The sequence below is a fragment of the Erythrolamprus reginae genome, chromosome 8, assembly GCF_031021105.1.
Source record: "Erythrolamprus reginae isolate rEryReg1 chromosome 8, rEryReg1.hap1, whole genome shotgun sequence".
NCBI classification, from domain to species: Eukaryota; Metazoa; Chordata; class Lepidosauria; order Squamata; family Dipsadidae; genus Erythrolamprus; species Erythrolamprus reginae.
This window is the reverse complement of record NC_091957.1, coordinates 10,333,859-10,358,877: the sequence shown is the minus strand read 5'-3', so window position 1 is coordinate 10,358,877 and position 25,019 is coordinate 10,333,859. Positions and strand designations below refer to the sequence as shown.

The 25,019-nt window shown below is 42.1% G+C and overlaps 1 protein-coding gene across 2 annotated transcripts in view; it reads right to left on the bottom strand.

Moving 5' to 3' along the window:
* Positions 1 to 14,945, bottom strand: part of SH2D3C (SH2 domain containing 3C) — a 57,930-nt gene extending 42,985 nt beyond the window's left edge. The window contains exons 1-2 of one of the 2 annotated variants that reach the window (XM_070758750.1): positions 14,570 to 14,945; positions 647 to 686 (exon numbers count right to left, since the gene is read on the bottom strand). In XM_070758750.1, coding sequence (XP_070614851.1) covers positions 647 to 686; positions 14,570 to 14,751 — 222 coding nt within the window. In that variant the 5' untranslated portion in view covers positions 14,752 to 14,945. Of the gene's footprint in view, positions 1 to 646; positions 687 to 12,832; positions 13,028 to 14,569 lie in introns of those variants that run through there. The other variant, XM_070758751.1, reaches the window with a different exon arrangement.
* Positions 14,946 to 25,019: the final 10,074 nt, after the last annotated feature.

Below are 25,019 nucleotides of genomic sequence, written 5' to 3'. Positions count from 1 at the left end.
AATTCCGAGGTTTATTTCTTTCCTAATGGGTTTGCACGCATTATTTGCTTTTACATTGATTCCTATGAGAAAAATTGCTTCTACTTAAGAAGTTTTCTACTTAAGAACCTGGTCATGAAATGAATTAAGTTCTTAAATAGAGGTACCACTGTATTATGAAATTTGGAGTTGTATCCTACAATTGGCTTGAAAGGAGAAAATAAAATACATCTATCAGTGTTTAACTTAGTAATAAATACAGTATAGGATTTCATTAACTCTAAGTTACTATAAGTATATACTGTATATTAGGTAGAAATTGTAATGTAAAGTATAGAATTATGTTAATTTATGTATAAACATGAATTGATCCATATGAATTACCGTATGATAACCCTAGAGGTATAAATGTATATATGTTATTGTATTGTTTTGTTTACTCTGTGTGTGTCTTTTTTAATGTATATAACCAAATAAAAATTATTTTTTAAAATCCCCTAAGTGGGCCTTAAAACACAATATATTCTTAAATTGAAGAAACGAGGAGCAAGCATTAAAACTCAATCTTTGCAAGGAACATATTTTGAGGGGGCCTCCATAAGATTCATATTCCTTATAATTGCAGGTTATCGAAAGAGGAGAAAGGAGAGAGAGATAAGTTTCCTACCTTCACATATTCGCTCGAAGATCCTAATCCATCAGGATGCCTAGAAATAAAAAGCATTGTCATAAATGAGAAAAATCAGTCAAAACACCAGCCATTTAATGGAAGCTTAGGCAAAGTAAAGACATACAGTAGTTCCACTACCTAAGAATGCCTCTACTTATGAACTTTTCTAGATTTCTACCTGACCGAAATTTTTCTACCGGTTCAGCATACCTGACTGTGCCCATAGGAGCCCATCACTGCCTCTGCATTAATTAATTAATTAATTTTTTATTTTATTCATTTGTCCAATACACAAATGCATAGGAAGAAAAAAAGGCATGTGGTAATATATATAAGGGTAAAAGTGAACTTAGAGGAGAGGATATATGAAAGGAAGAGAATATATATGGTAGATGAAAGAAAGGAAAGACAATTGGACAAGGGACGAAAGGCACACCAGTGCACTTATGTACGCCCCTTACTGGCCTCTTAGGAACCTGGAGAGGTCAATTGTGGAGAGTCTAAGGGAGAAATGTTGGGGGTTAGGGGTTGACACAATTGAGTCTGGTAATGAGTTCCATGCTTCGATAACTCGATTGTTGAAATCATATTTTTTTATAGTCAAGTTTGGAGTGGTTCGTATTAAGTTTGAATCTGTTGCGTGCACTTGTGTTGTTGCGGTTGAAGCTGAAGTAGTCATTGACCAGTAGGGCGTTGCAGCATATGATCTTGTGGGCAATACTCAAATCGTGTTTTAGGCGCTGTAGTTCTAAGCTTTCTAGGCCCAGGATTTTTAGTCTATTTTTGTAGGATATTCTGTTTCGAGTGGAGGAGTGAAGGGCTCTTCTGGTGAAATATCTTTGGACATTTTCAAGGGTGTGGATGTCTGAGATGTGGTATGGGTTACAGACAGATGAGCAGTAGTCTAGGATGGGTCTGGCAAAAGTTTTGTAGACTCTCGTGAGTAGAGTGAGATTGCCTGAGCAGAAGCTGCATAGGATCAGGTTAACAACTCTAGAAGCTTTTTTGGCGATATAGTTGCAGTGGGCTTTGGCACTTAGGTCATTTGATATTAGTATTCCAAGGTCTTTTACTGAGTGTGGGTTAGCAGTGAGTGATTGTTTATTCTTTTTAAAAAATAAATGTTATTAATTTTTAAATAATAATAATGAGATACAGACATAAAAAAGTGCACAATTTAGGATTGTGTTGGGCTTTTTTTGGCCGCCACCATACAATGCTGTTTTATAGACAAGCTGGTGGCCTGTAAAACTCTTTGTAAACAGCTCTGCTGGGTTGTTTAGCCATGACAATGGTGGTGGTGGTGTGTGTGTGTCTTTTTGCTTAGATTCAACACGTGTTGGCTTGCTTTCTGCTTTCCCCGCTTGTCCCCCAGGATCGAAGAGGAAGCGAGCATCACACCGATGTGCGCGCACACCCATTTCCGCGCTGCTTCCCCACCCCATCTGTTTCCCTCCAACAGTTCCCGAAGGGCAGGAACACCAAGGCCCATCTCGCAAAGACGGAAACGGTGGGGCTGGAGAAAGGGGACGAAAATAGCCGGGAGGGTCGTGGGGTCAGCAACCAGGCGGGCTTCCTTTGCTGGAAGTGGTTAGTCTTCATCCTTCCCCCCCCCTCCCTTTAGGCTAATTTCTCCATTGAGAAGTAGGATACGGCTAAGTATGAGGACATATTTTTCCTGTCTATCATTGCAGGTTAAATTGTTTTTCTGGGGCAGGAAACCTAAGTATTTTCTCTTGTCCTTTAACCTTCTTTGTCCGTTAGCTCTCATTTAAGTTCATTTTTCTTAAATGTCTTCCTTTCTTTCTTTCTTTCTTTCTCTCTCTCTGTCTCTCTCTCTCTTTCTTTCTGTTCTGTACTCTGCTATTTGCATGCCAGCTCGATTCTTGCGATCTAACATTTTTCTTTCTTCCTTCCTTCCTTCTTTCTTTTTCTTTCTTTCTTTCTGTTCTGTACTCTGCTATTTGCATGCCAGCTCGATTCTTGCGATCTAACATTTTTCTTTCTTCCTTCCTTCCTTCTTTCTTTTTCTTTCTTTCTTTCTGTTCTGTACTCTGCTATTTGCATGCCAGCTAGATTCTTGCGATCTAACATTTTCCTTCTTCTTTCTTTCTTTCTTTCTTTCTTTCTTTCTTTCTCTCTCTCTCTCTCTCTTTCTTTCTTTCTGTTCTGTACTCTGCTATTTGCATGCCAGCTCGATTCTTGCAATCTAACACTTTCCTTCTTCTTTCTTTCTTTCTTTCTTTCTTTCCTTCTTTCTCTTTCTGTTCTGTACTCTGCTATTTGCATGCCAGCTCGATTCTTGCAATCTAACATTTTCCTTCTTCTTTCTTTCTTTCTTTCTTTCTTTCTTTCTTTCTTTCTTTCTTTCTGTCTCTCTCTCTCTCTCTCTTTCTGTTCTGTACCCTGCTATTTTCATGCCAGCTCAATTCTTGGGATCTAATATCTCCTTCCTTCCTTCCTTCCTTCCTTCCTTCCTTCCTTCCTTCCTTCCTTCCTTCCTTCCTTCCTCCCTCCCTCCCTCCCTCCCTCCCTCCATCCATGCCCTTCATGGCATCGGACCAGAATATCTCCGAGACCGCCTTCTGCTGCACGAATCCCAGCGACCGATTAGGTCCCACAGAGTCGGCCTTCTCCGGGTCCCGTCAACTAAACAATGTCGGTTGGCGGGCCCCAGGGGAAGAGCCTTCTCTGTGGCGGCCCCGACTCTCTGGAACCAGCTCCCCCCAGAGATTAGAATTGCCCCTACCCTCCTTGCCTTTCGTAAACTCCTCAAAACCCACCTTTGTCGTCAGGCATGGGGGAATTGAGATATTTCCCCCGGGCCTATATAATTTATGTATGGTATGTTTGTAGGTATGTCTGCTTAAAAATGGGTTTTTTAAACTATTTTAAATTTTAAATTGTATATTATTAGATTTGTTATGAATTGTTTTATTGTGTTGTGAGCCGCCCCGAGTCCACGGAAAGGGGCGGAATACAAATCTAATAAATAAATAAATAAATAAATGAATGAATGAATGAATGAATGAATGAATGAATGAATGAATAAATAAATAAATAAACAAACAAATATTTGATATTTTTTTCTTCTAACTCCAACACTGGAAGTTTTTTAGAAGATGTTGGATAACCATTTGTTTGAAGTAGTGTAGGGTTTCCTGCCTAAGCAGGGGGTTGGACTAGAAGACCTCCAGGGTCCCTTCCAACTCTGTTGTTATTATTATTATTAAGTGAAGAAAAAAAGGTCTCTGAACTTAAGGATTTTCCTTCATCTGGTTTTGGCCGAGTGGTAAAATGAGTCTATAGTAAGGCTGAGACTGGCACAGTCCTTGTCAATACGGAAGATAAATTGGGAAGCCGGGAGACGGGTTTGAATGCGAAGGCTGGCAATGCACCAGCTGTTTAAATATTCAACGAGCCACCTTCGTTGGAGGAATGACCTCATCCCATTTTTTTAAATGATTACTACAGCAATAATTCCTCTTAGGAAAGTACATGTATTTTTTCTGCTCTGTCGTTCTCGCTGAAAATACATGCATCAATATTAAAATGGGGGGTGGGTGGGGAGGGATCGATGTACAGTGGTACCTCTACCTACAAACGCCTCTACTTACGAACTTTTCTAGATAAGAACCGGGTGTTCAAGATTTTTTCCCCTCTTCTCAAGAACCATTTTCCTCTTATAAACCCGAGCCTCAGAAACTGTAACCGGAAAAGGCAGGGAGAAGCCTCCGTGGGGCCTCTCTAGGAATCTCCTGGGAGGAAACAGGGCTGGGAAAGGCAGGGAGAAGCCTCCGTGGGGCCTCTCTAGGAATCTCCTGGGAGGAAACAGGGCTGGGAAAGGCAGGGAGAAGCCTCCGTGGGGCCTCTGTTGGAATCTCCTGGGAGGAAACAGGGCTGGAAAAGGCAGGGAGAAGCCTCCGTGGGGCCTCTCTAGGAATCTCCTGGGAGAAAACAGGGCCGGAAAAAGGCAGGGTGAAGCCTCCGTGAGGTCTCCGTAGGAATCTCCAGGGAGGAAACAGAGCCTCCATTCTCCCCGTGGTTTCCCCAATCGCACACATTATTTGCTTTTACATTGATTCTTATGGGGAAAAAATTGCTTCTTCTTACAAACTTTTCTACTTAAGAACCTGGTCACAGAACGAATTCAGTTCGTAAATACCACTGTATTTTAGAACGATGGTGAAGACAAACTGAACTATAGGCTAGCCCAACCCTGTGGCTGCTAGGTCAGGTCGGCCACTAGCCTTTAGAGCCTCCACATTCAGAGGCAGTCTATCTAAGGCCACCCCTAGAATACTGCATCAAGGTTTGGTCATAAAAAAAGAATTTTGGGACTCTAGAAAGAATGCAGGGAAGAGCAACCAGGATGGAGCTTTGCAAGGCTAAAAACAGCCTCTGAAATGGAGCTTTGCAAGGCTGAAAACAACCTCTGAAACGGAGCTTTGCAAAGCTTGAAAAAGCAGCCTTTCAAATGGAGCTTTGCAAGGCTGAAAAGAACCTCTGAAATGGAGCTTTGCAAAGCTTGAAAACGCAGCCTTTCAAATGGAGCTTTGCAAGGCTAAAAACAGCCTCTCAAACTGAGCTTTGCAAGGCTGAAAACAGCCTCTCAAATGGAGCTTTGCAAGGCTGAAAAGAACCTGTCGAACAGAGCTTTGCAAGGCTGAAAACAACCTCTGAAATGGAGCTTTGCAAAGCTTGAAAACGCAGCCTTTCAAATGGAGCTTTGCAAGGCTAAAAACAGCCTCTGAAATTGAGCTTTGCGAGGCTGAAAACAACCTCTGAAACGGAGTTTTGCAAGGCTTGAAAAAGCAGCCTTTCAAATGGAGCTTTGCGAGGCTGAAAACAGCCTTTCAAACAGAGCTTTGCAAGGCTGAAAAGAGCCGCTCAAACTTAGCTTTGCAAGGCTGAAAACAGCCTCTCAAATGGAGCTTTGCAAGGCTGAAAAGAACCTGTCGAACAGAGCTTTGCGAGGCTGAAAACAACCTCTGAAACGGAGCTTTGCAAAGCTTGAAAACGCAGCCTTTCAAATGGAGCTTTGCAAGGCTGAAAACAGCCTCTCAAACCAAGCTTTGCAAAGCTTGAACAAACAACCTTTCAAACGGAGCTTTGCAAGGCTAATATACCTGTTCCAGGCGGTTTGCTAAGGACGCTACAAACAGATGCTGGTAGGCAGAATTTATTTTTTCTTACTTTCCTCCCCTCAAAACTAAGGTGCGTCTTATACTCCAGTGTGTCTTGTACTCCAAAAAAATGGTAAATTATACGAGCATGTTCTGCTAGCCAACAGCAGGGCAAAGGAAGGAAGGGAGTGGGGAGTTACAGGGTGTAGACAACAGTATCCTGCTTTTATGGTTAATTATGGTTTATCCCTTCCTGCCTGTCGCGATAAACCCAGATTGGCCTCACGTGCTAAGTGTTTCAAATGCCCTGTTGAGTTTGGGGCCTAAGACCCAGAGTGGTGCAGTGGTTAGAGTGCAGCACTGCAGGGTACGTCAGCTAACTACTAGCTGTAGTTCAGCAGTTCAAATCTCATCACCGGCTCCAGGTTGACTCAGCCTTCCATCCTTCCGAGATGGGTCAAATGAGGACCCAGATTGCAGGGGGCAAATATGCCGGTTCTGTAAACCACTTAGAGAGGGCTATAAAAGCACTAGGAAGCCGTATATAAGTCTAAATGCTATTGCTTGCTTGCTTGCTTGCTTGCTTGCTTGCTTGCTTGCTTGCTTGCTTGCTTGCTTGCTTGCTTGCTTGCTTCCCAGTGATCAGATTGCTGGATAACTCTGCCCACTGCCACCAGTTCGATCCTGACCAGCTCAAGGTTGACTCAGCCTTCCATACGTCCGAAGTGGGTCAAATGAGGACCCAGATTGTTGGGGGCAAAAGGCTGATTCTGTAAACCACTTAGAGAGGGCTATAAAAGCACTAGGAAGCGGTATATAAGTCTAAATGCTATTGCTATCTTCCTTCCTTCCTTCCCTCCCTCCCTCCCTCTTTCTTTCTTTGATTCATTCATCTAAGTTCATTCTTTATGCTTGTAAAGGTCTTTCTTTCTTTCTCTCTTTCTTTCCTTCCTATCTTCCATCTTTCTTTCTTTCTTTCTTTCTTTCTCTCTTTCTTTATTTCCTATCTTCCACATTCCTTCCTTCCATCCTTCCCAGTGATTAGATTGCAGGCTAACTCTGCCCACTGCCACCAGTTCGATCCTGACTAGCTCAAGGTTGACTCAGCCTTCCATACATCCAAAGTGGGTCAAATAAGGACCCAGATTGTTGGGGGCAAATTATGCTGATTCTGTAAACCGCTTAGAGAGGGCTGTCAAAGCACTGCGGAGCGATATATAAGTCTAAATCCTATTGCTAATTGAACCAACCACCAACCCCACTTGCAAAACGTTTGCATCAAATTGGCCAGCTGCCAAGGATGAAATTGGAAGCGTGGGAACCGATCTGCAAAGCGGGAGACCTTCGCCATCGCAGTCATACACACACACACAAACCCTAGGGGCTCTTTCCCCCCTCCCCTCAATTTTTTTTTGCCACTGTCACCTCATCCCAAGCTTGATGGGTCTTTTTTGCAGCCCACCTACCCACTCCACCCTGTCTCAGTTGCCACATAGGTTTTCCATGCAGTCCAGAGCTCCTATGGGGCTGGGGGGGGGCATATAAATTAACCTAATAAAACTAATGAAGACGGACTTGGAAGCTGAAGGGTCAGAAGTGGGGAGGGCATAGAGGGGGCCGTGAGAAAAATTCCAGGGTTGTGAATGTGGCAGGAGGGTGGTGGGATTCTGGGCAGGAAACCAAGAATTTTGAGAGCAACTGGGGACTACATCTGAAAAAAGGGAAAAAAAGCAGAAATCTCCCAGCTGCTGTTCCCCGAAGACCCCCGACCTCCTTCCTAACTTCTCGTTCTTAAGCTTTGCTGAATCACTCTCCACCCCAAATCCTCCACACACCCCAATTGCCACTCAAGGAAAAGATACAAGAATTAAAGTATCTACCTACCTACCTACCTACCTACCTACCTACCTATCTATCTGCCATCTCTCTCTCTCATCATTAAAAAGAACTCTGCATATAAAATGATAAACTTTTTCTGTCTTTCTCCTTCTGTATCTCTATCTTTCTCTCTTTTCCCTCTGTTATCTCTCTCTCTCTTTATCTATTTATCGTCTACCATCATGTCTATCTTCTATGTATCTATTCATCCATCATCTATATCTATCTATCTGTCTGTCTGTCTGTCTGTCTATCTATCTGTCTATGTACCTGCCTACCTGTCTGTCTGTCTGCCTATCTACCTGCCTATCTGTCTGTCTGTCTGTCTGTCTGTCTGTCTGTCTGTCTGTCTATCTATCTATCTATCTATCTATCATCTATGTATGTATGTATGTATGTAGGTATGTATGTATGTATCTATCTATCTATCTATCTATCTATCTATCTATCTATCTATCTATCTATCATCTATCTATCTATCTATCTATCTATCTATCTATCTATCTATCTATCATCTATCTATCATCTATCTATCTATCTATCTATCATCTATCTATCTGTCTATCATCTATCTATCTATCTGTCTGTCTGTCTGTCTGTCTATCTATCTATCTATCTATCTATCTATCTATCTATCATCTATCTTTGTTTCTCTCTCATCATTTAAAAATATCTTTGCATATAAAATGATAGATAATAGATAAACTCTCTTTCTCTCTCTTTTTCCCTGTTATCTTTCTCTCTCCTCTCTCTCTTTCTGTCTTCCTAACTGCTTGCAGATGTCCTCAGCCAGCGTCTGATTCCCATGACAAGGCTAGCTCGGGTAACTTGGCGCCGAGGAAAGGATGGTGGGAATTTTTGAAGGAAGATGACTACTTTTCCTAGCCGGTCAAAGGGCAGGGGGTTTTTACAGGCCTTCTGGGGAGGGTCAGTCCAAGCGTGGCTGCTAAGCCAAGACACTTCCTTGCAATTTTGAAACGCTGCCTTTCAAAATAAAATCAGGTTTTCTTTTTGTTTTTTAGGGTACAAGAAAGCCTAACAATGTTATTCTTTTTTTTAAAAAAAAGAAAATATAATCTTTATTGAAAATAAATAGGGGAGGGGATACATAAAGCAAAAGGACTATGTGAATATTGGTACAAATGTATATGAATTTAGAGTATACAGTTATAAGTCAAAATACTTACATACAAAGAAAGCTAAAGAGACAGAGAGAGAGAGAGAAGGAAGGAAGGAAAAAGGGAAAGAAAAGAGAAGCAGAAAAAATAAAAATAAAAGAAAGAAGAAGAAAAAAGAAGAGATAAATGCATATCTATAAATTCATCAGATGCCGTAAATAGTGTCAGCTTATCTGTTCACCCGATTACTCTACAGCTTTTAAGATCTTTACTATTAGCCTAACAATGTTCTGTGTAGATGCTAAAATATCCTCTTTTTGGGGGGGATTGAAACGCCACAAGGGTGGGCTTGTATCCCTCCTGGAAGGCATAAATCTCTCCTGCAAAACCCCAGAGGCTGAGTGTATAAGAGCCATGTGTGAACCAGACCACTCGTCTTTAAACTTAGCTGAACAAACGAAAATAAAATATTGATGAATTATCCCCATCTTACTACATCCAGTAGTATCCCAGTAGAAAGAGCTGGGAGTATGCTACTTGGGAACACATCCCAAGTAGCATACTCCTAGCTCTTACTACTGGAATACACCTCCCATCCTCCCCCAGCGAGGTGCAATGACGCCCCGTCCCCAAGCCAATGGGACCAAACTTAGATTTTTTACAATTTCCCCATGGAATAAGGGTGTCAGATAGGGAAAGAGCTAACCTATTATTAGGAAAAAGATCAGAGAGAAGGGAGTGGAGAGATGGTTAAAGAGCTGAACTCAAACAGGAAAAATAAAATTAAGGATTATAATCCCGCAATGGGGGGGGGATTTGGACCCTGTCCTCCCTCGCAGGGTTGTTGCGAAACTACACCTCCCAGAACGATGCAAAGAGGCCGCTTAGAGTAAGCGCGAGATAAGACGCCCCGTTTCCTGCAACTTGGCTACTTCCAGTCATAGAAGCAGCTGCGACGTTATTAATCCTGGTTTATCAGCCACGGTTCTAATAAGGCACCGTAGCATCCTAAGCAAACTATTCTGGAGAAATCCATTGGATTCAAAGAGATCTTTATTCAGGGTGAAAGAATCTTGACCGTCAAAATAACCGTTCTCTCTCTTTCAATGGCTGGGTTTTGGGTTGTTTTTTTAAACTCGCCACTGTTTTTCTTTTTTCTTTTTAAACTCACAGCTTATTTCTCTGCGCAGACAGGAAAACCCCAAACCGTTTTGAGAGTAAAAGGGACTTGCTTTCTCCTCCCAAAGCGATCAATTGGATCCTTTGATTAAACTCTGCAGAAATTTATTTATTTATTTGCCCTGGAGAGGAGGGGATAAACTTAGAACTAAGGAGAAATTTCCTGACAGTCGGAACGGTTGATCAGAGGAACGGCTTGCCTCCAGAAGTTGTGAATGCTCCAACACTGGAGGTTTTTAAGCAGATGTTGGATAACCATCTGTCTGAAGTAGTGTAAGGTTTCCTGCCTAAGCAGGGGGTTGGACTAGAAGACCTTTTAATAGGAAAGTGTTTTTAATAGGAAAGTGAACACAAGAACAAGAAGACACAATCTGAAGTTAGTTGGGGGAAAGATCAAAAGCAACATGAGAAAATATTATTTTACTGAAAGAGTAGTAGATCCTTGGAACAAACTTCCAGCAGACGTGGTAGATAAATCCACAGTAACTGAATTTAAACATGCCTGGGATAAACATATATCCATCCTAAGATAAAATACAGAAAATAGTATAAGGGCAGACTAGATGGACCATGAGGTCTTTTTCTGCCGCCAGACTTCTATGTTTCTATGTTTCTACCTCCAAGGTGCCTTCCAACTCTGTTGTTGTTGTTGTTATTTTTTAATAATAATAATAATAATAATAATAATAATAATAATAATAATAATAATAATTAACTTGGAGAGGTAGGGAGTTGAGCAACCTAGAAATTGGCCAGGCAAGAGATTATTATTATTATTATTTATTGGATTTGTATGCCACCCCTCTCCGCAGACTCGGGGCGGCTAACAACAATGATAAAAACAGTATGTAGAAATCCAATTAATAAAACAACTAAATACCCTTATAATAAAACCAAACATACACACAAACATACCATGCATAACTTGTAATGGCCTAGGGGGAATATCTTAACTCCCCCATGCCTGGCGGCATAAATGAGTCTTGAGTAGTTTACGAAAGACAGGGAGGGTGGGGGCAGTTCTAAGAGATGATGAACCAGTAGAAAAAAGAGGGAGGTGGAGAGAAGAGGAATGAAAATAATAATAGTTATTATTTAAATGCAATTAAAACAACACACCAGTGACCTACAGAGATGGACCAAGATGTCAAAGAACTTTCTGAATATTTAAAAAGTGGGAAAAAAATATTGGGTCCGAAATTCTGGAAAGCTTAACGCCGAAAAAGAAAATGCGAAGTTTTTGTCTTTGCTTGCTTTCGTTTTTAACCATAGAAACAGAAGATTGACGGCAGAAAAAGACCTCATGGTCCATCAAGTCTGCCCTTATACTATTTCCTGTATTTCATCTTAGGATGGATCTATGTTTATTCCAGGCATGTTTAAATTCAGTTACTGTGGATTTAACAACCACGTCTGCTGGAAGTTTGTTCCAAGCATCTACTACTCTTAGTCAACCACGATTTAGCATGATCTGTGAACCTAGCTGTTTTGCTCTGAAAAAAACAACCCCATGACGTCCTACCTGTGAGAACCTTGGTTGTCGTAGCTTGCACCCCTTGGTTTATCATCCAGCTAATGTCACTTACCTTGACACCCCATAGTTAGAAGAAAAAAACACACACCCCAAAACACAGTTTAGTGCCGTGGTCGAAACCAGGATTGTAGTCGTACTGTTGCAACAATTGCAGAAAGCGGCGATCACGGGCACCAGAGAAATGCGTCTACCACCTGCCAAGCACCCTGTAGGGACTCTTGGATGTAAGCTGCTATTTTTCCTTTTTTTAAAAAAAATCTTTATTAAGTTTCTACATATAAAAACAGAAAGAAAAGAAAAACAATTTAAACAAGTGAACACAAGAACAAGGGGACACAGTCTGAAGTTAGTTGGGGGAAAGATCAAAAGCAACATGAGAAAATATTATTTGACTGAAAGAGTAGTAGATCCTTGGAACAAACTTCCAGCAGACATGGTTGGTAAATCCACAGTAACTGAATTTAAACATGCCTGGGATAAACATAGATCCATCCTAAGATAAAATACAAAAAATAGTACAAAGGCAGACTAGATGGATCATGAGGTCTTTTTCTGCCGTCAGTCTTCTATGTTTCTATGTAACAAACAAAAGATACTGATAAAATTGAATGGGTCCAAAGACGGGCTACAAAAATAGTGGAAGGTTTTAAGCATAAAACTTCTCAGGAAAGACTTCATGAACTCCATCTGTGTAGTCTGGAGGACAGAAGGGAAAGGGGGGACAGGATCAAAACTTTTAAACATGTTCAAGGGTTAAATGAGGTTTAGGAGGGAAGTCTTTTTAATAGGAAAGTGAACAGAAGAACAAGGGGGCACAATCTGAGGTTAGTTGGGGAAAAGGTCAGAAGCCACGTGAGAAAATATTATTTTACTGAAAGAGTAGTAGATGCTTGGAACAAACTTCCAGCAGGCGTGGTTGGTAAATCCACAGTCACTGAATTTAAACACGCCTGGGATAAACATAGATCCATCCTAAGATAAAATACAGGAAATAGTATAAGGGCAGGCTAGATGGACCACGAGGTCTTTTTCTGCCCTCAATCTTCTATGTTTCAAACAGAAGATACAAAGAAAAAAAGAAATGGGGAAAAAAGAAGAAAATGGACAGAGAAATGAGCATATAAACTTCAATTTACAACCATAAGCTGCTATTTGTAACGGAATGGTCACTAAACAAACGGTTTGCAAGTCAAGGATTTCCTGGGCAGGAATAAAAGCAGAGATGGTTGAGATGTGATAAGTCCGTCTACCTAAAACTTGGGATTCCAGAAGAACCAAACCCAGCACTGAGATGGGAACTAATGCCAGATAAAAAAATTCGTGGCTAAAATTAATTCCGCTGCCTTACCTGCCAGAGTCTAGGTTGGGGCAACGCATCTCCACGTCAGCCATGGCTTCTCTTAGGACTGGTTGAACCCCAGAGGAGGAAGTGGGGAACCTTCTCAATGCTCCTCCAAACCGGCTGCCCCCTCTGTCCAGCTGCTGCGTCTCCTCTTACTCTGCCAGCCTTGACCATCCACGCCCCTCCCTCCCTCTGGGCCTCGGTTTCTCCTCCTCCCCATTCCTCCCTCTTCCCCTGGAATGCACAGCCCAGTGGGGAGCTTGGGAGCTGAGCAGAGGGGACATTATTTCTTCTTCTTCTTCTTCTTCTTCTTCTTCTTCTTCTTCTTCTTCTTCTTCTTCTTCTCCTCCTCCTCCTCCTCCTCCTTCCTCTCCTTCTCCTCTTCCTTCTCCTCTTCCTCCTTCTCCTTCTTTTCCTTCTTTTCCTTCTTCTCCTTCTTTTCTTCTTCTCCTCCTCCTTCTCCTTTTCCTCCTCCTTCTCCTCTTCCTCCTTCTCCTTCTCCTTCTTTTCCTTCTTCTCCTCCTTTTCTTCTTCTCCTCCTCCTCCTTCTCCTGTTCCTTCTCTTCCTTTTCTTCCTTCTCCTTCGCCTCCTACTTCTCCTTCTTTTCCTTCTCTTTTTCTCCTCCTCCTCCGCCTCTTTCTCCTTTTCCTCCTCCTTCTCCTCTTCCTCCATCTCCTTCTTTTCCTTCTTCTTCTTTTCCTTCTTCTCCTTCTTTTCTTCTTCTCCTCCTCCTTCTTCTTCTCCTCTTCCTTCTCTTCCTTTTCCTCCTTCTCCTTCGCCTCCTACTTCTCCTTCTTTTCCTTCTTCTCCTTTTCTTCTTCTCCTCCTCCTCCGCCTCTTCCTCCTCGTTCTCTTCCTCCTCCTCCTTTTCCTCCTTCTCCTCCTCCTCTTCCTCCTCCTCCTCCTCCTCCTCCTTTTCTTCCTTCTCCTCCTTCTCCTCCTTGTTCTCCTCCTCCTCCTCCTCTTCCTCCTCCGCCTCTTCCTTCTCCTCCTTTTCCTTTTCCTTCTCCTCCTTCTCCTCCTCCTCCTCCTCCTCTTCCTTCTCCTTCTCCTCCTCCTCTTCCTCCTCCTCCTCTTCCTTCTCCCCCTTTTCCTTCTCCTCCTTCCCCTTTGGGGGGGAGAGTGGGGGATTTTTGAAATGGAAACCAGACCCACCAATGTTCTGATGGACCATTAACACAACCACTTGATTTCCAACAACCTTACGCCCAGTGACGAGCTGCCAAAATTTTTCTGCCACACTGTGGGTGTGGCTTATTTTGTGGGTGTGGCATAGGAGTGGCTTCAAGGTCATGTGACTGGGTGGGAGTGGCTTACCAACCAAGATAAGTTTTCCAATAGGTGCTTGGACTCTTTTTTCAGTTGAGGAAGTCCCATTATTTGAATAGCCACAAAAAGGACAAATGATAGACAGCGTTATTTGTTGAGGGGCACAGTAACATTTTAAGGTTTTGTCCTGAACCCACAAGATTCAGTAGGATAACAGATTAGGCAAGTAGCTCAATTTTATGCTATAAAAGTTTGGTTCTAGATAATTATTTAAATGATTAAAGCGTTTATGGGTAAAAACCTACTGTTTAATTATTTCCTGTTTTAAAAGCAATTAAGGATCATAGTAAGGTACTAGAGAAGGAAGGACAATTAAAAAAACCTATTAAGTATTCAATAAATAGTGCATAAACTTACCACCCCCACTGCATCTCTTGGGGGCAGCAGCCCTTTACTGGTTACCCCTATCTCACCTTAGTTCTAGGTCCACCTCTAAGGTTGTCTCTGCATTCTCTTGGTCTCCAGCCTCCTTGGCAGTTTCCTCACAGGACAGGATTGCTTCCGTGGGCAGATCTCGCTTGAGGTCCTGTTGAGTCTTCGTAGGATCCTTCTCTTTGGTGGACTTCTTGGATTGCCCAGCACGGGCCCTCGGCATGGTGCCCAGGTGACTGTAGGCATCACAAGACTGGGCATAGTGAGATGGACTTAGGAGGAAGACTTCTAGGTCATCCTGAGCCTTCTCAAGAGGTCTACCTGTTCCTTGAAGACCATCCCATTCTAGATGCGTTGGTTCCTTCTTTGTTTCTGGGCTGGAGATCTCTCCAGTCTCAAGGAAAGATTGGGAGGACTTCTCAGCTTGGACCGTGATTTCTGAGGCCCTTCCTGGACCAATGTTGATTATAGAAAGTGACCTCTCTTTCTCATTGGGTTCCGCTCCTTCTCCATCCACCTGTGGAGCAGCAATAATTAATAATTAATAATAATTGATTAGATTTTGAAGACTCGGGGTGGCTCACAACAATGGTAAACAAAATATAACAAACCCAATAATTAAAAATGTAGTCTAAAAATCCGTATCATTAAAATAATCACACAACCCAATCATACCATACAAAAATTCTATTAGCAAAGAGGTATATCAGTTACCCCATGCCTGGCGACATAGGTGGGTTTTCAGCGACTTGCGAAAGGTGAGGAGGGTGGGGGCAGTTCTGTACTGCAGGCCACTGAATCTGACTTGTAGATCTGAAGGTCAGCGGTTCAGATCTCATCACCGGCTCAAGGTTGACTCAGCCTTCCATCCTTCCGAGGTGGGTAAAATGAGGACCCGGATTGTGGGGGCAATAGCCTAGCTCTGTTAAAAAAGTGCTATTGCTAACATGTTGTAAGCAGCCCCGAGTCTAAGGAGAAGGGCGGCATAAAAATCGAATGAATGAATGAATGAATGAATGAATGAATGAATGAATGAATAAATAAATAAATAAATAAATAAATAATTTCCGTGGGAAGTTGATTCCAGAGAGCCAGGGCCGTCAGAGAGAAGGCTCTTCCCCTGGGTTCTCGCCAGACAACATTGTTTTGTCTACGGGACCTGGAGAAGGCCAACTCTGTGGGACCTGATCGGCCGCTGGGATTCGTGCGGCAGAAGATGGTCCAGAAGGTATTCTGGTCCGATGCCATATAGGGCTTAATGGGTCATTACCAATACTTTGAAACAATCCTCACCATGTCTCCAAGCTCGGGGGTCTTCGGCGACGTTGACTCCAAGACCTTCTCAACCTTCTTTTTTGAGTTGCTTCTGGGCATGGTGCCCATGTGGGTGAACATGTGACTGGAGCGTGCATAATGCGAAGGGCTTTTGGGCCCGTGAGCACTCAAGTCGTCTTGAGTAACCTGAAAACTGAAGGTCAGGAAGCCTTTAGAAGAGAGCGAGCCCGCTGCTCCATGGGTCTCGTCGCCGAGTTTGGGGGCAACGGCGATTCTGCGGAAGCCCAAGCTGCGAGGAATATTGCTCAGACTTCCAAACCCTTTGAGCTTCAAAAACTCTGAAATAAAAAAGAACAAGAGGTTTAGTTCCCAGGAACCCCATGGGCTGATATTTGCAAGATGTGAATTTGTGTGTGTGAGTGTGTATTTTTCCCAAGCTTCTACGAACCTATTTCCATCTCTTAATTATCGGAAACAAACTTCACGTTGTTGGGCTATTTTTCTTCCCGCTCCCCCGAGATGTAGCTCTCTTTCCCTAGCATGATTTTTGGAAGTTGATTTTTTTAAAAAATCTGCTTAACAGGATGCAGAAAATGAACAGGGCCTTTGTTTTGTTTTCTGATTTTGAACAGAGTTCTGTTGAAAGGGGTTTTTTTGGGGGGGGTATAACTTTTTTAATTTTTTCTCCAACATAAAATATAACATACGATATAAAAAACACACAGCATCCCTGCCTAGAAATATTAATATGTAACTTTCCCTTCTTACATCAAAGAGCTTAAACCCTATTTTCCTTACAAATCATCCTCTCTTCTATTTCTGAACCTTTTAAAGTTAACTCGGTTACAAAACTTTCCTTTCTAAGAGCACAAGCCAGAATTCAATATCTATCCTCTTATATAAATAATGTGCCCATTAAAGCGTGTTGAAGTTCTCTTACTCCAACCTTTTGTTGAAAGTTGAAGAGTGAAAACCGCTAGCAAGTAGGGGAAAGGAAGGAGGGGAAAAGGAGAGAAGGAAGGAGGAAAAAGGAGAGAAGGAAAAATAGAAAAGAAGGAACTTTCTTTAGGTGTTTTTTGCCCCCTATCTTTACCGCAGTGATGGGAAGAGTTGCCAATTTACTTCTAAAGTCACATTATGACTCTTCTTTTTTCTATAATTCATCCTATGGTATCGTCAAAACTGGAACTCTTGAGTTAGTTGTTTTTTGTTTTTCGTAAAAAGTCCGTAAGGGGTTTTCCAACCACCGATAAATGTAAATGAGGTGTTTTTTTCCTAATCAAAGTTTAATCTAATCACTTCGGAAAGTGATTCTCATCAACTTATCTCTTCTGTTATGTACACTGAGAGCAGATGCACCAAGATAAAGTCCTTGTGTGTCCAATCACATTTGGCTAATAAAGAATTATTCTCTTCTCTTCCATCTTCTATACTCTTTTTTCCCCTCTTTATTCTCTTCTGTTTTAATTTCTCTTCTCTTCTGATTTCTCTTCTCGTCCATTCCATCTTCTGTTCTGTTCTATTTTCTCTTCTCTTCCATTCCATTTTTCTATTTTATTTTCTCTTCTCTTTATTCTTTTCTATTCTGTTCTATTCTATTCCATCTTTTATTTTATTTTCTCTTCCCTCTTCTCTTCTATTCCTATTCTATATTCTATTCTCTTGCATTCCATCTTCTATTCTATTTTCTCTTAACTTTATTCTACTCTAATTTCTCTTCTCTTCTCTTCCATTCTATCTTCTATTCTATTCTGTTTTCCCTTCTCTTCCATTCCATCTTCTATTTTTTCTCTTCTCTCTATTCTATTCTGTATTCCATAGTCTATATTTTACACTGCTCAAAATAAATAAATAAAGGGAACACTTAAACAACAGAATATAACTCCAAGTAAATCAAACTTCTGTGAAATCAAACTGTCCACTTAGGAAGCAACACTGATTGACAATCAATTTTCACACGTTGTCAGCATATCCAGTATTCAATGAGAATATTTCATTCATTCGGATCTAGGATGTGTTCTTTGAGTGTTCCCTTTATTTTTTTGAGCAGTGTATATTCTATATTCTATTCCATCTTTTATTCTATTTTCTCTTTTCTATTCTATTCCATTCCATCTTCTCTTCTCCTCTCCTGTCCACTACACTCTAACCTTGTCATTGTCGTTTGGCGGGACCCAGGGGAAGAGCCTTCTCTGTGGCGGCCCCGACCCTCTGGAACCAACTCCCCCCAGATATCAGAGTTGCCCCCACCCTCCTTGCCTTTCGTAAGCTCCTTAAAACCCACCTCTGTCGTCAGGCATGGGGGAATTGAGATTCTGGCCTTTACAATTTTATGCATGGTATGTCTGTATGTATGATTGGTTTCTTAAATTGGGGGGGGGGTTACATTACTTTTAATATTAGATTTGTTCATATTGTCTTTTTGCTGTTGTTAGCCGCCCCGAGTCTACGGAGAGGGGCGGCATACAAATCAAATCAAATCAATCAATCAATCAATCAATCAATAGAAACATAGAAGACTGACGGCAGAAAAAGACCTCGTGGTCCATCTAGTCTGCCCTTATACTATTTCCTGTATTTTATCTTACAATGGATATATGTTTATCCCAGGCATGTTTAAATTCAGTTACTGTGGATTTACCAAGCACGTCTGCTGGAAGTTTGTTCCAAGGATCTACTACTCTTTCAGTGAAATAATATTTTCTCACGTTGCTTTTGATCTTTCCCCCAACTAACTTCAGATTGTGTCCCCTTGTTCTTCGGTTCACTTTCCTATTAAAAACACTTCCCTCCTGAACCTTATTTAACCCTTTAACATATTTAAATGTTTCGATCATGTTCCCCCTTTTCCTTCTGTCCTCCACACTATAAAGTCATTAAGTCTTTCCTGATACGTTTTATGCTTAAGACTTTGCAAGCAAGCAAGCAAGCGAGCGAGCAAGCAAGCAAGCAAGCAAACAAACAAACAAACAAACAAATAAAAAGTATTGCCAAATCTTTCGATCTTTGTGCCCCCAATAACCCCACTGCAGATATCATGTATAAAAACCAAACGCTGTCAATCCCAAGAGGAGAAATGAGAGCTTTGGGTGCCTACAAATGTTTAAAATCCCCTGGCAATCGGTGTTGCCTTTGAATCCTTCCAACATGAAGCTTGCTGAATAAACAACGTTTTGACACTTCTGATGAGGCATAAAGGTCTCACCAGCTCACCCCAGAGGGAGACCATCATCCTGCCTGGGAGGTAAACTCCATAACCCCAATTGGCTGGGGAGGATGGGTGGGTGGGTGTTAGTTAGTTGAACACAACAGGAAGCCACTGTTTTGGGGTTTAGAGAGCGCTTAGAGATTGTGTAGCACGAATAGCGTGCGACGTGCATGCTGTCAACATAAAAGTCTGCCCACTTCCGGGCGTGGTGGTGGTATTGTTTCCTGTTTCACGCTTCCTTCAGCTGGCACCTGCTTTCAGCAAGAGCAAGGCCTCCGCCCTGTAGTAGCTACTACAAGGTGGAAGCTGTCAGTAGCCTTATCGGGCTAAGATCAGCCACATATCAGATTCGATGGAAAAGAGAGAGGTTCTTTCCAATCTCGAAGGTGCTTTTCTTTCAAGATGTAACTGGAGTTTTTCTTTGAAGACGTTTCGCTTCTCATCCAAAAAGCTTCTTCAGTTCTTGGACAAGTTGTAGAAGCTTCTCAGATAAGAAGTGAAACTTCTTCAAAGAAAAACTCAGAATTACCTCTTGGGAAAAAAAAAATCACTTTTGGGACAACCCTCACCTGGGTGACTGGGTGTCTCCATAGACAGGTTCTTTCTAGGTACGCCGTTCAATCAACTCCTATTCAGCACAATGTGGACTAGCCTCTTAAGAGAGGCAAATAAATAGACCAGTCTCGTCCACTCGGCCTTACTTACGGGAGTGTCTTCTGCCTCATGTATCCCAGCGGCCAGTCAGTCCCACAGAGTTGGCCTTCTCCAGGTCCCGTCAGCTAAGCAATACTGTCTGGCGGGGCCTAGGGGAAGAGCCTTTTCTGTGGTGGCCCCGGCCCTCTGGAATCAACTCCCCCTGAAGATTAGTACCCGCCTCCACCCTCCCCGTCTTCTGTAAGGCCTTAAAAATGCACCTCTGCCGACAGGCCTGAGGCTATTGAATTTGAACATCTACCCTGACCTATGATTGAATATGACAAGACTCTTCGGAGAAGTGTGGCATACAAATCTAATAAATTATTATTATTATTATTATGAATGTGGATTGGTTTTTTAAATGAACTGGGGTTTTAGAATTATTATTATTATTATTATTATTTATTAGATTTGTATGCCGCCCCTCTCCGTAGACTAGAATATAAATTAAGTTAGATCTTTTTCTTTCTTTCTTTCTTTCTTTCTTTCTTTCTTTCTTTCTTTCTTTCTTTCTTCTTTCTTTCTTTCTGTATATATGTATGTATGTATTTATTTATTGGATTTATATGCCGCCCCTCTCCGAGGACTTGGGGTGGCTTACAACATATAAAAACCGCAAAATAAAGTTTAAAAACACTTTATAATAAAGTTTAAAAAACAACAACTGGATGGAATTATAAATTGTAAATCATTTCTGCATAAAGCTTAAAGTTTAAAAAAACAGCTATATGGAATTGCAAATTGTTAATCATTTCTGCACCCTGCTGCCAAGGCAATTATCGGCTAACCTTCAAGTTGAATTTATTCAGATTTTTTTCCCCACAGAAGCTGAGGCCGAACCTGGCAGCTCTGCCCCCAGAATCATGAGTGCTAGAAACTTAAACCTCCTTAAACATCCTGACTGCGGCTCACTCACCCCCTCTAAGTGGCTTTGGCTAGCCGATCTTAAGCGCCAACTGAACCAACTAAAATAGAATAGAATAGAGAGCAGAATAGAATAGAATAGAATTCTTTATTGGCCAAGTGTGATTGGACACACAAGGAATTCGTCTTTGGTGCAGATGCTTTCAGGGTACATAAAAGAAAACATACATTTGTCAAGAATCATGAGGTCCGACACTTAATGATTGTCGTAGGGTCAAATAAGCAATGGAGAAACAATCAATCTTAATAAAAATCTTAAGGATACAAGCAACAAGTCACACTCATACTGTCCTAAGTGGGAGGAATTGGGTGATAGCAATGATGAGAAAAAACGTAGTAGTAATAGCAGTGCAGATTTAGTAAATACTTTGATTATTTATTTGTTTAGCAGAGTGAAAAGAGTTTAGCAGTAATAACAGCCAGCCCGTAAAAGCAGCACTTTTAAATCAGGATTTAATCTCTGATTCAATCAAAGCAGAGGCAAACAATCCAGCTGCCGAATTTCAGGAAAAATCCCAGCCCTCTATTTTATTTTACTGATGCACTCTTGCAATATTTCTAAAATTGCAAAAAAATTGCAGGGTTTTTTCCCCCCCTAACTATCCTTCTCTTCCCCCCCCCCATCTTGAACATTCACACAATGGGGGTGGGTGGATTGATGGCTAGGAGTTTTGCTGGGGTTGGGGGGCAATGCAGATATCCTATTCGTGTCCCTCCAACCAGCATCTGTGCATTCATGCACAAGTGTCCCCTGGCATCCTGGGTATTTCTTTGAACCATCCAACCAAACCTGCTTGCGTTCCTTCCCCACCACCTGATGCCCCACTTACTTTTAAAGCCACTTCTTCTCTTCTGGCTTTCAGCCATATTTTTTTTCCTCCCTGCCTGAGAAGTTTTTGCAAGCGATGTGTCACCGATCGCCCTGCCTCCCTTCCTCTCCCACAGCCACCCACCCACCCCACCGACGCCTCCCCTCGCTTGCACTATTGCTGGGTTTCCTGCCTCCTTGCACAAGAGTGACGCCTGTGCCCTGCCCATCTCTCAAACCTCTTTTTTTCCCCCTTCCTCTCTTGGTTATTCATGGATTTTTCCTCTTTATTCTATTCTAATCTATATTCTATTCCAGTGTTTTTCAACCAGTGTGCCGTGGCACACTAGTGTGCCGCGAGATATGGTCAGGTGTGCCGCGAAGCTCAGAGAGAGAAAGAAAACAAGAGAAAGAAAGAAAGAGAAAGAGAGAAAGAAAGAGCAAGAGAAAGAAAACAAGAGAGAAAGCAAGCAAGAGAGAGAGCAAGAAAGAAAGAGAGAGAGAGAGAGAGAGAAAGAAAGAGAGAAAGAGAACAAGAGAGAAAGAAAGCAAGAGAGAGAGCAAGAAAGAAAGAAAGAGAGAGAGGGAGGGAAGGTGGGAGAGAGAAAGACATAGAGGGAGGGAGAGAGAAAGAGCAAAAAAGAGGAAGGGAGAGAAAGAGGGAGAGAGAAATAGAGCGAAAGGGAGGAAGAGAGAGAATTTTTTGTCCAAACTTTTTTTACCCCCCCCCCCCCCAAATGTGCCCCATGGTTTTGTAAATGTAAAAAATGTGCCGTGGCTCAAAAAAGGTTGAAAATCACTGTTCTATTCCATCTTCTATTTTCTCTTCTCTTCTATTCCAACAGAAGAGCACACAACAGATTTAAACTTAATCTTAACCACTCCAAACTTGACTGTAAAAAATATGACTTCAGTAACCGAGTTGTCGAAGCATGGAACTCATTACCGGACTCCCTAGTGTCATCCCCAAACCCCCAACACTTTATTATTTATTTATTTATTTTTTAGATTTGTATGCCGCCCCTCTCCGCAGACTCGGGGCGGCTCACAACAAAGTGAAGACAATTTACAACAAATCTAAATTAGTATTTAAAAATATTTTAAAAAACCCATTTTCTAAACAAACAGACATACAGACATACCATTCATAAATTGTAAATGCCCGGGGAAGATGTCTCAGTTCCCCCATGCCTGACGACAAAGGTGGGTCTTAAGGAGCTTACGAAAGGCAAGTAGAGTAGGGGCAGTTCTAATCTCCGGGGGGAGTTGGTTCCAGAGGGCCGGGGCCGCCACAGAGAAGGCTCTTCCTCTGGGGCCTGCCAACTGACATTGTTTAGTTGACGGGACCCGGAGAAGGCCTACTCTGTGGGACCTAATCGGTCGCTGGGATTCGTGCGGCAGCAGGCGGTCTCGGAGATATTCTGGTCCAGTGCCATGAAGGGCTTTAAAGGTCATAACCAACACTTTGAATTGTGACCGGAAATTGATCGGCAACCAATGCAGACTGCGGAGTGTTGGTGAAACATGGGCATACCTAGGTAAGCCCATGACTGCTCTCGCAGCTGCATTCTGCACGATCTGGAGTTTCCGAACACTTTTCAAAGGTAGCCCCATGTAGAGAGCTGTACCCTTAGATTATCTATGGTTGACCTATCCAGATTCCTAAGAGGTCAGTAAGGGGCGAGGACAAGTGCACTATAGTGCCTTCCGTCCCCTGTCCTATTGCTCTCCTATATCTCCTATACCTTTCTTCTATTCCTATATCTCTTCTTCTATTCTTTCATTGATATGTTCTATTCCTATACCTTCTTTTCTATTCTTTCTTAGATATATTTTACTATGAGTATCTCCTCTATAACCTTCATCATGTATTTTACTATGTGTGTGTGTGTGTGTATATATATATATATATATATGTATGTATGTATGTATGTATGTATGTATGTATGTATGTATACCCACTAAAATCCTCATTGTGTATTGGACAAAATAAATAAATAAATAAAATAAATATTTAATTCCATTCTATGGAAAGAGAGAGAGGAAAGAAAGAAAGAAAGAAAGAAAGAAAGAAAGAAAGAACTTTCTTTCCCCAAATTTGGTTGCTAAGCAAGAAAATTCAGTTTCCATCTATTATTCCTTGTCTGGCCTTCAGTTGCTTTGGAAAATAGCCTGACCCCCTCCTCTGTGTGGCAGCCCCTCAAATATTGATAATCCCATTTTTTTCCAGCTGCAGGATACACAGGCCCGAAATAAACCTGCCTTGTGTGCCAGGGTTAAAATTTAACAAAACCGGCTCAAAATGACAAGATGTATCTTGATCGAAGCCAGGGTTATAGGAAAAAAAATTGCACATGTTTCTGTTCCTCATCGAGCTTTATTAGAGGAAACAGCTTAACAAGAGAGGTTCTTTTATATATATATAATTTTTAGGGAAAGAGCGAGATTTGCATTGCATCCTGTCTTTTCTACCGCTTTCCCTTGTTTTTGTCAACTGTTATTTTTAGAGTAGCAGTCTGTGTTTACAACTTGGTTCTTTCCCAGGCAGGAATGGGGTGCATGTTTTTTTTTTATTTTTTGCAAGCATATTTCAAAAGACAAAGAAATAATGTAAGGAGAAAGAGAGACAGAGAGAGAAAGAGGAAAAGAAAGAAAGAGAAAATGAAAGAAGGAAGGAGAGAAAGAAAGGAAGGAAGAGAGAGAGAAAGAAAGAAGGAAAGAATGAAAGAAGGAAGGAAAGAGAGAAAGAAAGAAAGAAAACCAAAAGGATTTTTCAGCAAAATTAAATGAAAAGACAGTTAATTTAATCCTTCTTATGTTTAGGTGTATAACTAAAAAGTCCAGTTTGCGGGCAGCTTTGGATGAGAACTTTTCCAATTGCACCCCCAAATTTAATGGCATGAATCTTTGCAAGAATGCATCCTTGGAGAGAAGAAATTTTTGGTTCCCAGTGCAAAAAGGAGGAGGCGGGGTCAAACCTCGCCCCCAGAGCCAATCACCCCTTCTCACCTCCAAAACCCATCCTCCCCTCCCAGACCTTATCACCCTGCAGCCGGCCACCCCCCCATCTTATCATCCCATTGGAAGCCCTAACCCCACCCCAACCCCCACGAAGCCCATCCCCTCCCAAAGCCCATCCACTCTTAACACCCCATCCTCAACTCCCAGAGTTCATTCTCCTTGCCAGAGCCCATCATCCTCTACGATCTCATCCTCCCCGAGCTCATGCTCCCTGCCAGAGCCCATTATCCCCGGGCCCATCATCCCTACTAGAGCCCATCATCCCCTACGATCTCATCCCCCCATTCCCGAGCCTATCCTCCCCTACGATCTGATCTTCCCCGAGCCCATCATCCCCTACGATCTCATCCTCCCCTCCTCGAGCCCATCATCCGCTACGGTCACATCTTCCCCGAGCTCATCCTCCCTACCGAGCCCATCATCCTCTACGATCTCATCCTCCCCTCCCAGAGCCCATCCTCCTTCCCCGAGCCCATCATCCCCTACGGTCACATTTTCCCGAGCCCATCATCCCCTACGGTCACATTTTCCCGGGCCCATCCTCCCCTGCGATGTCATA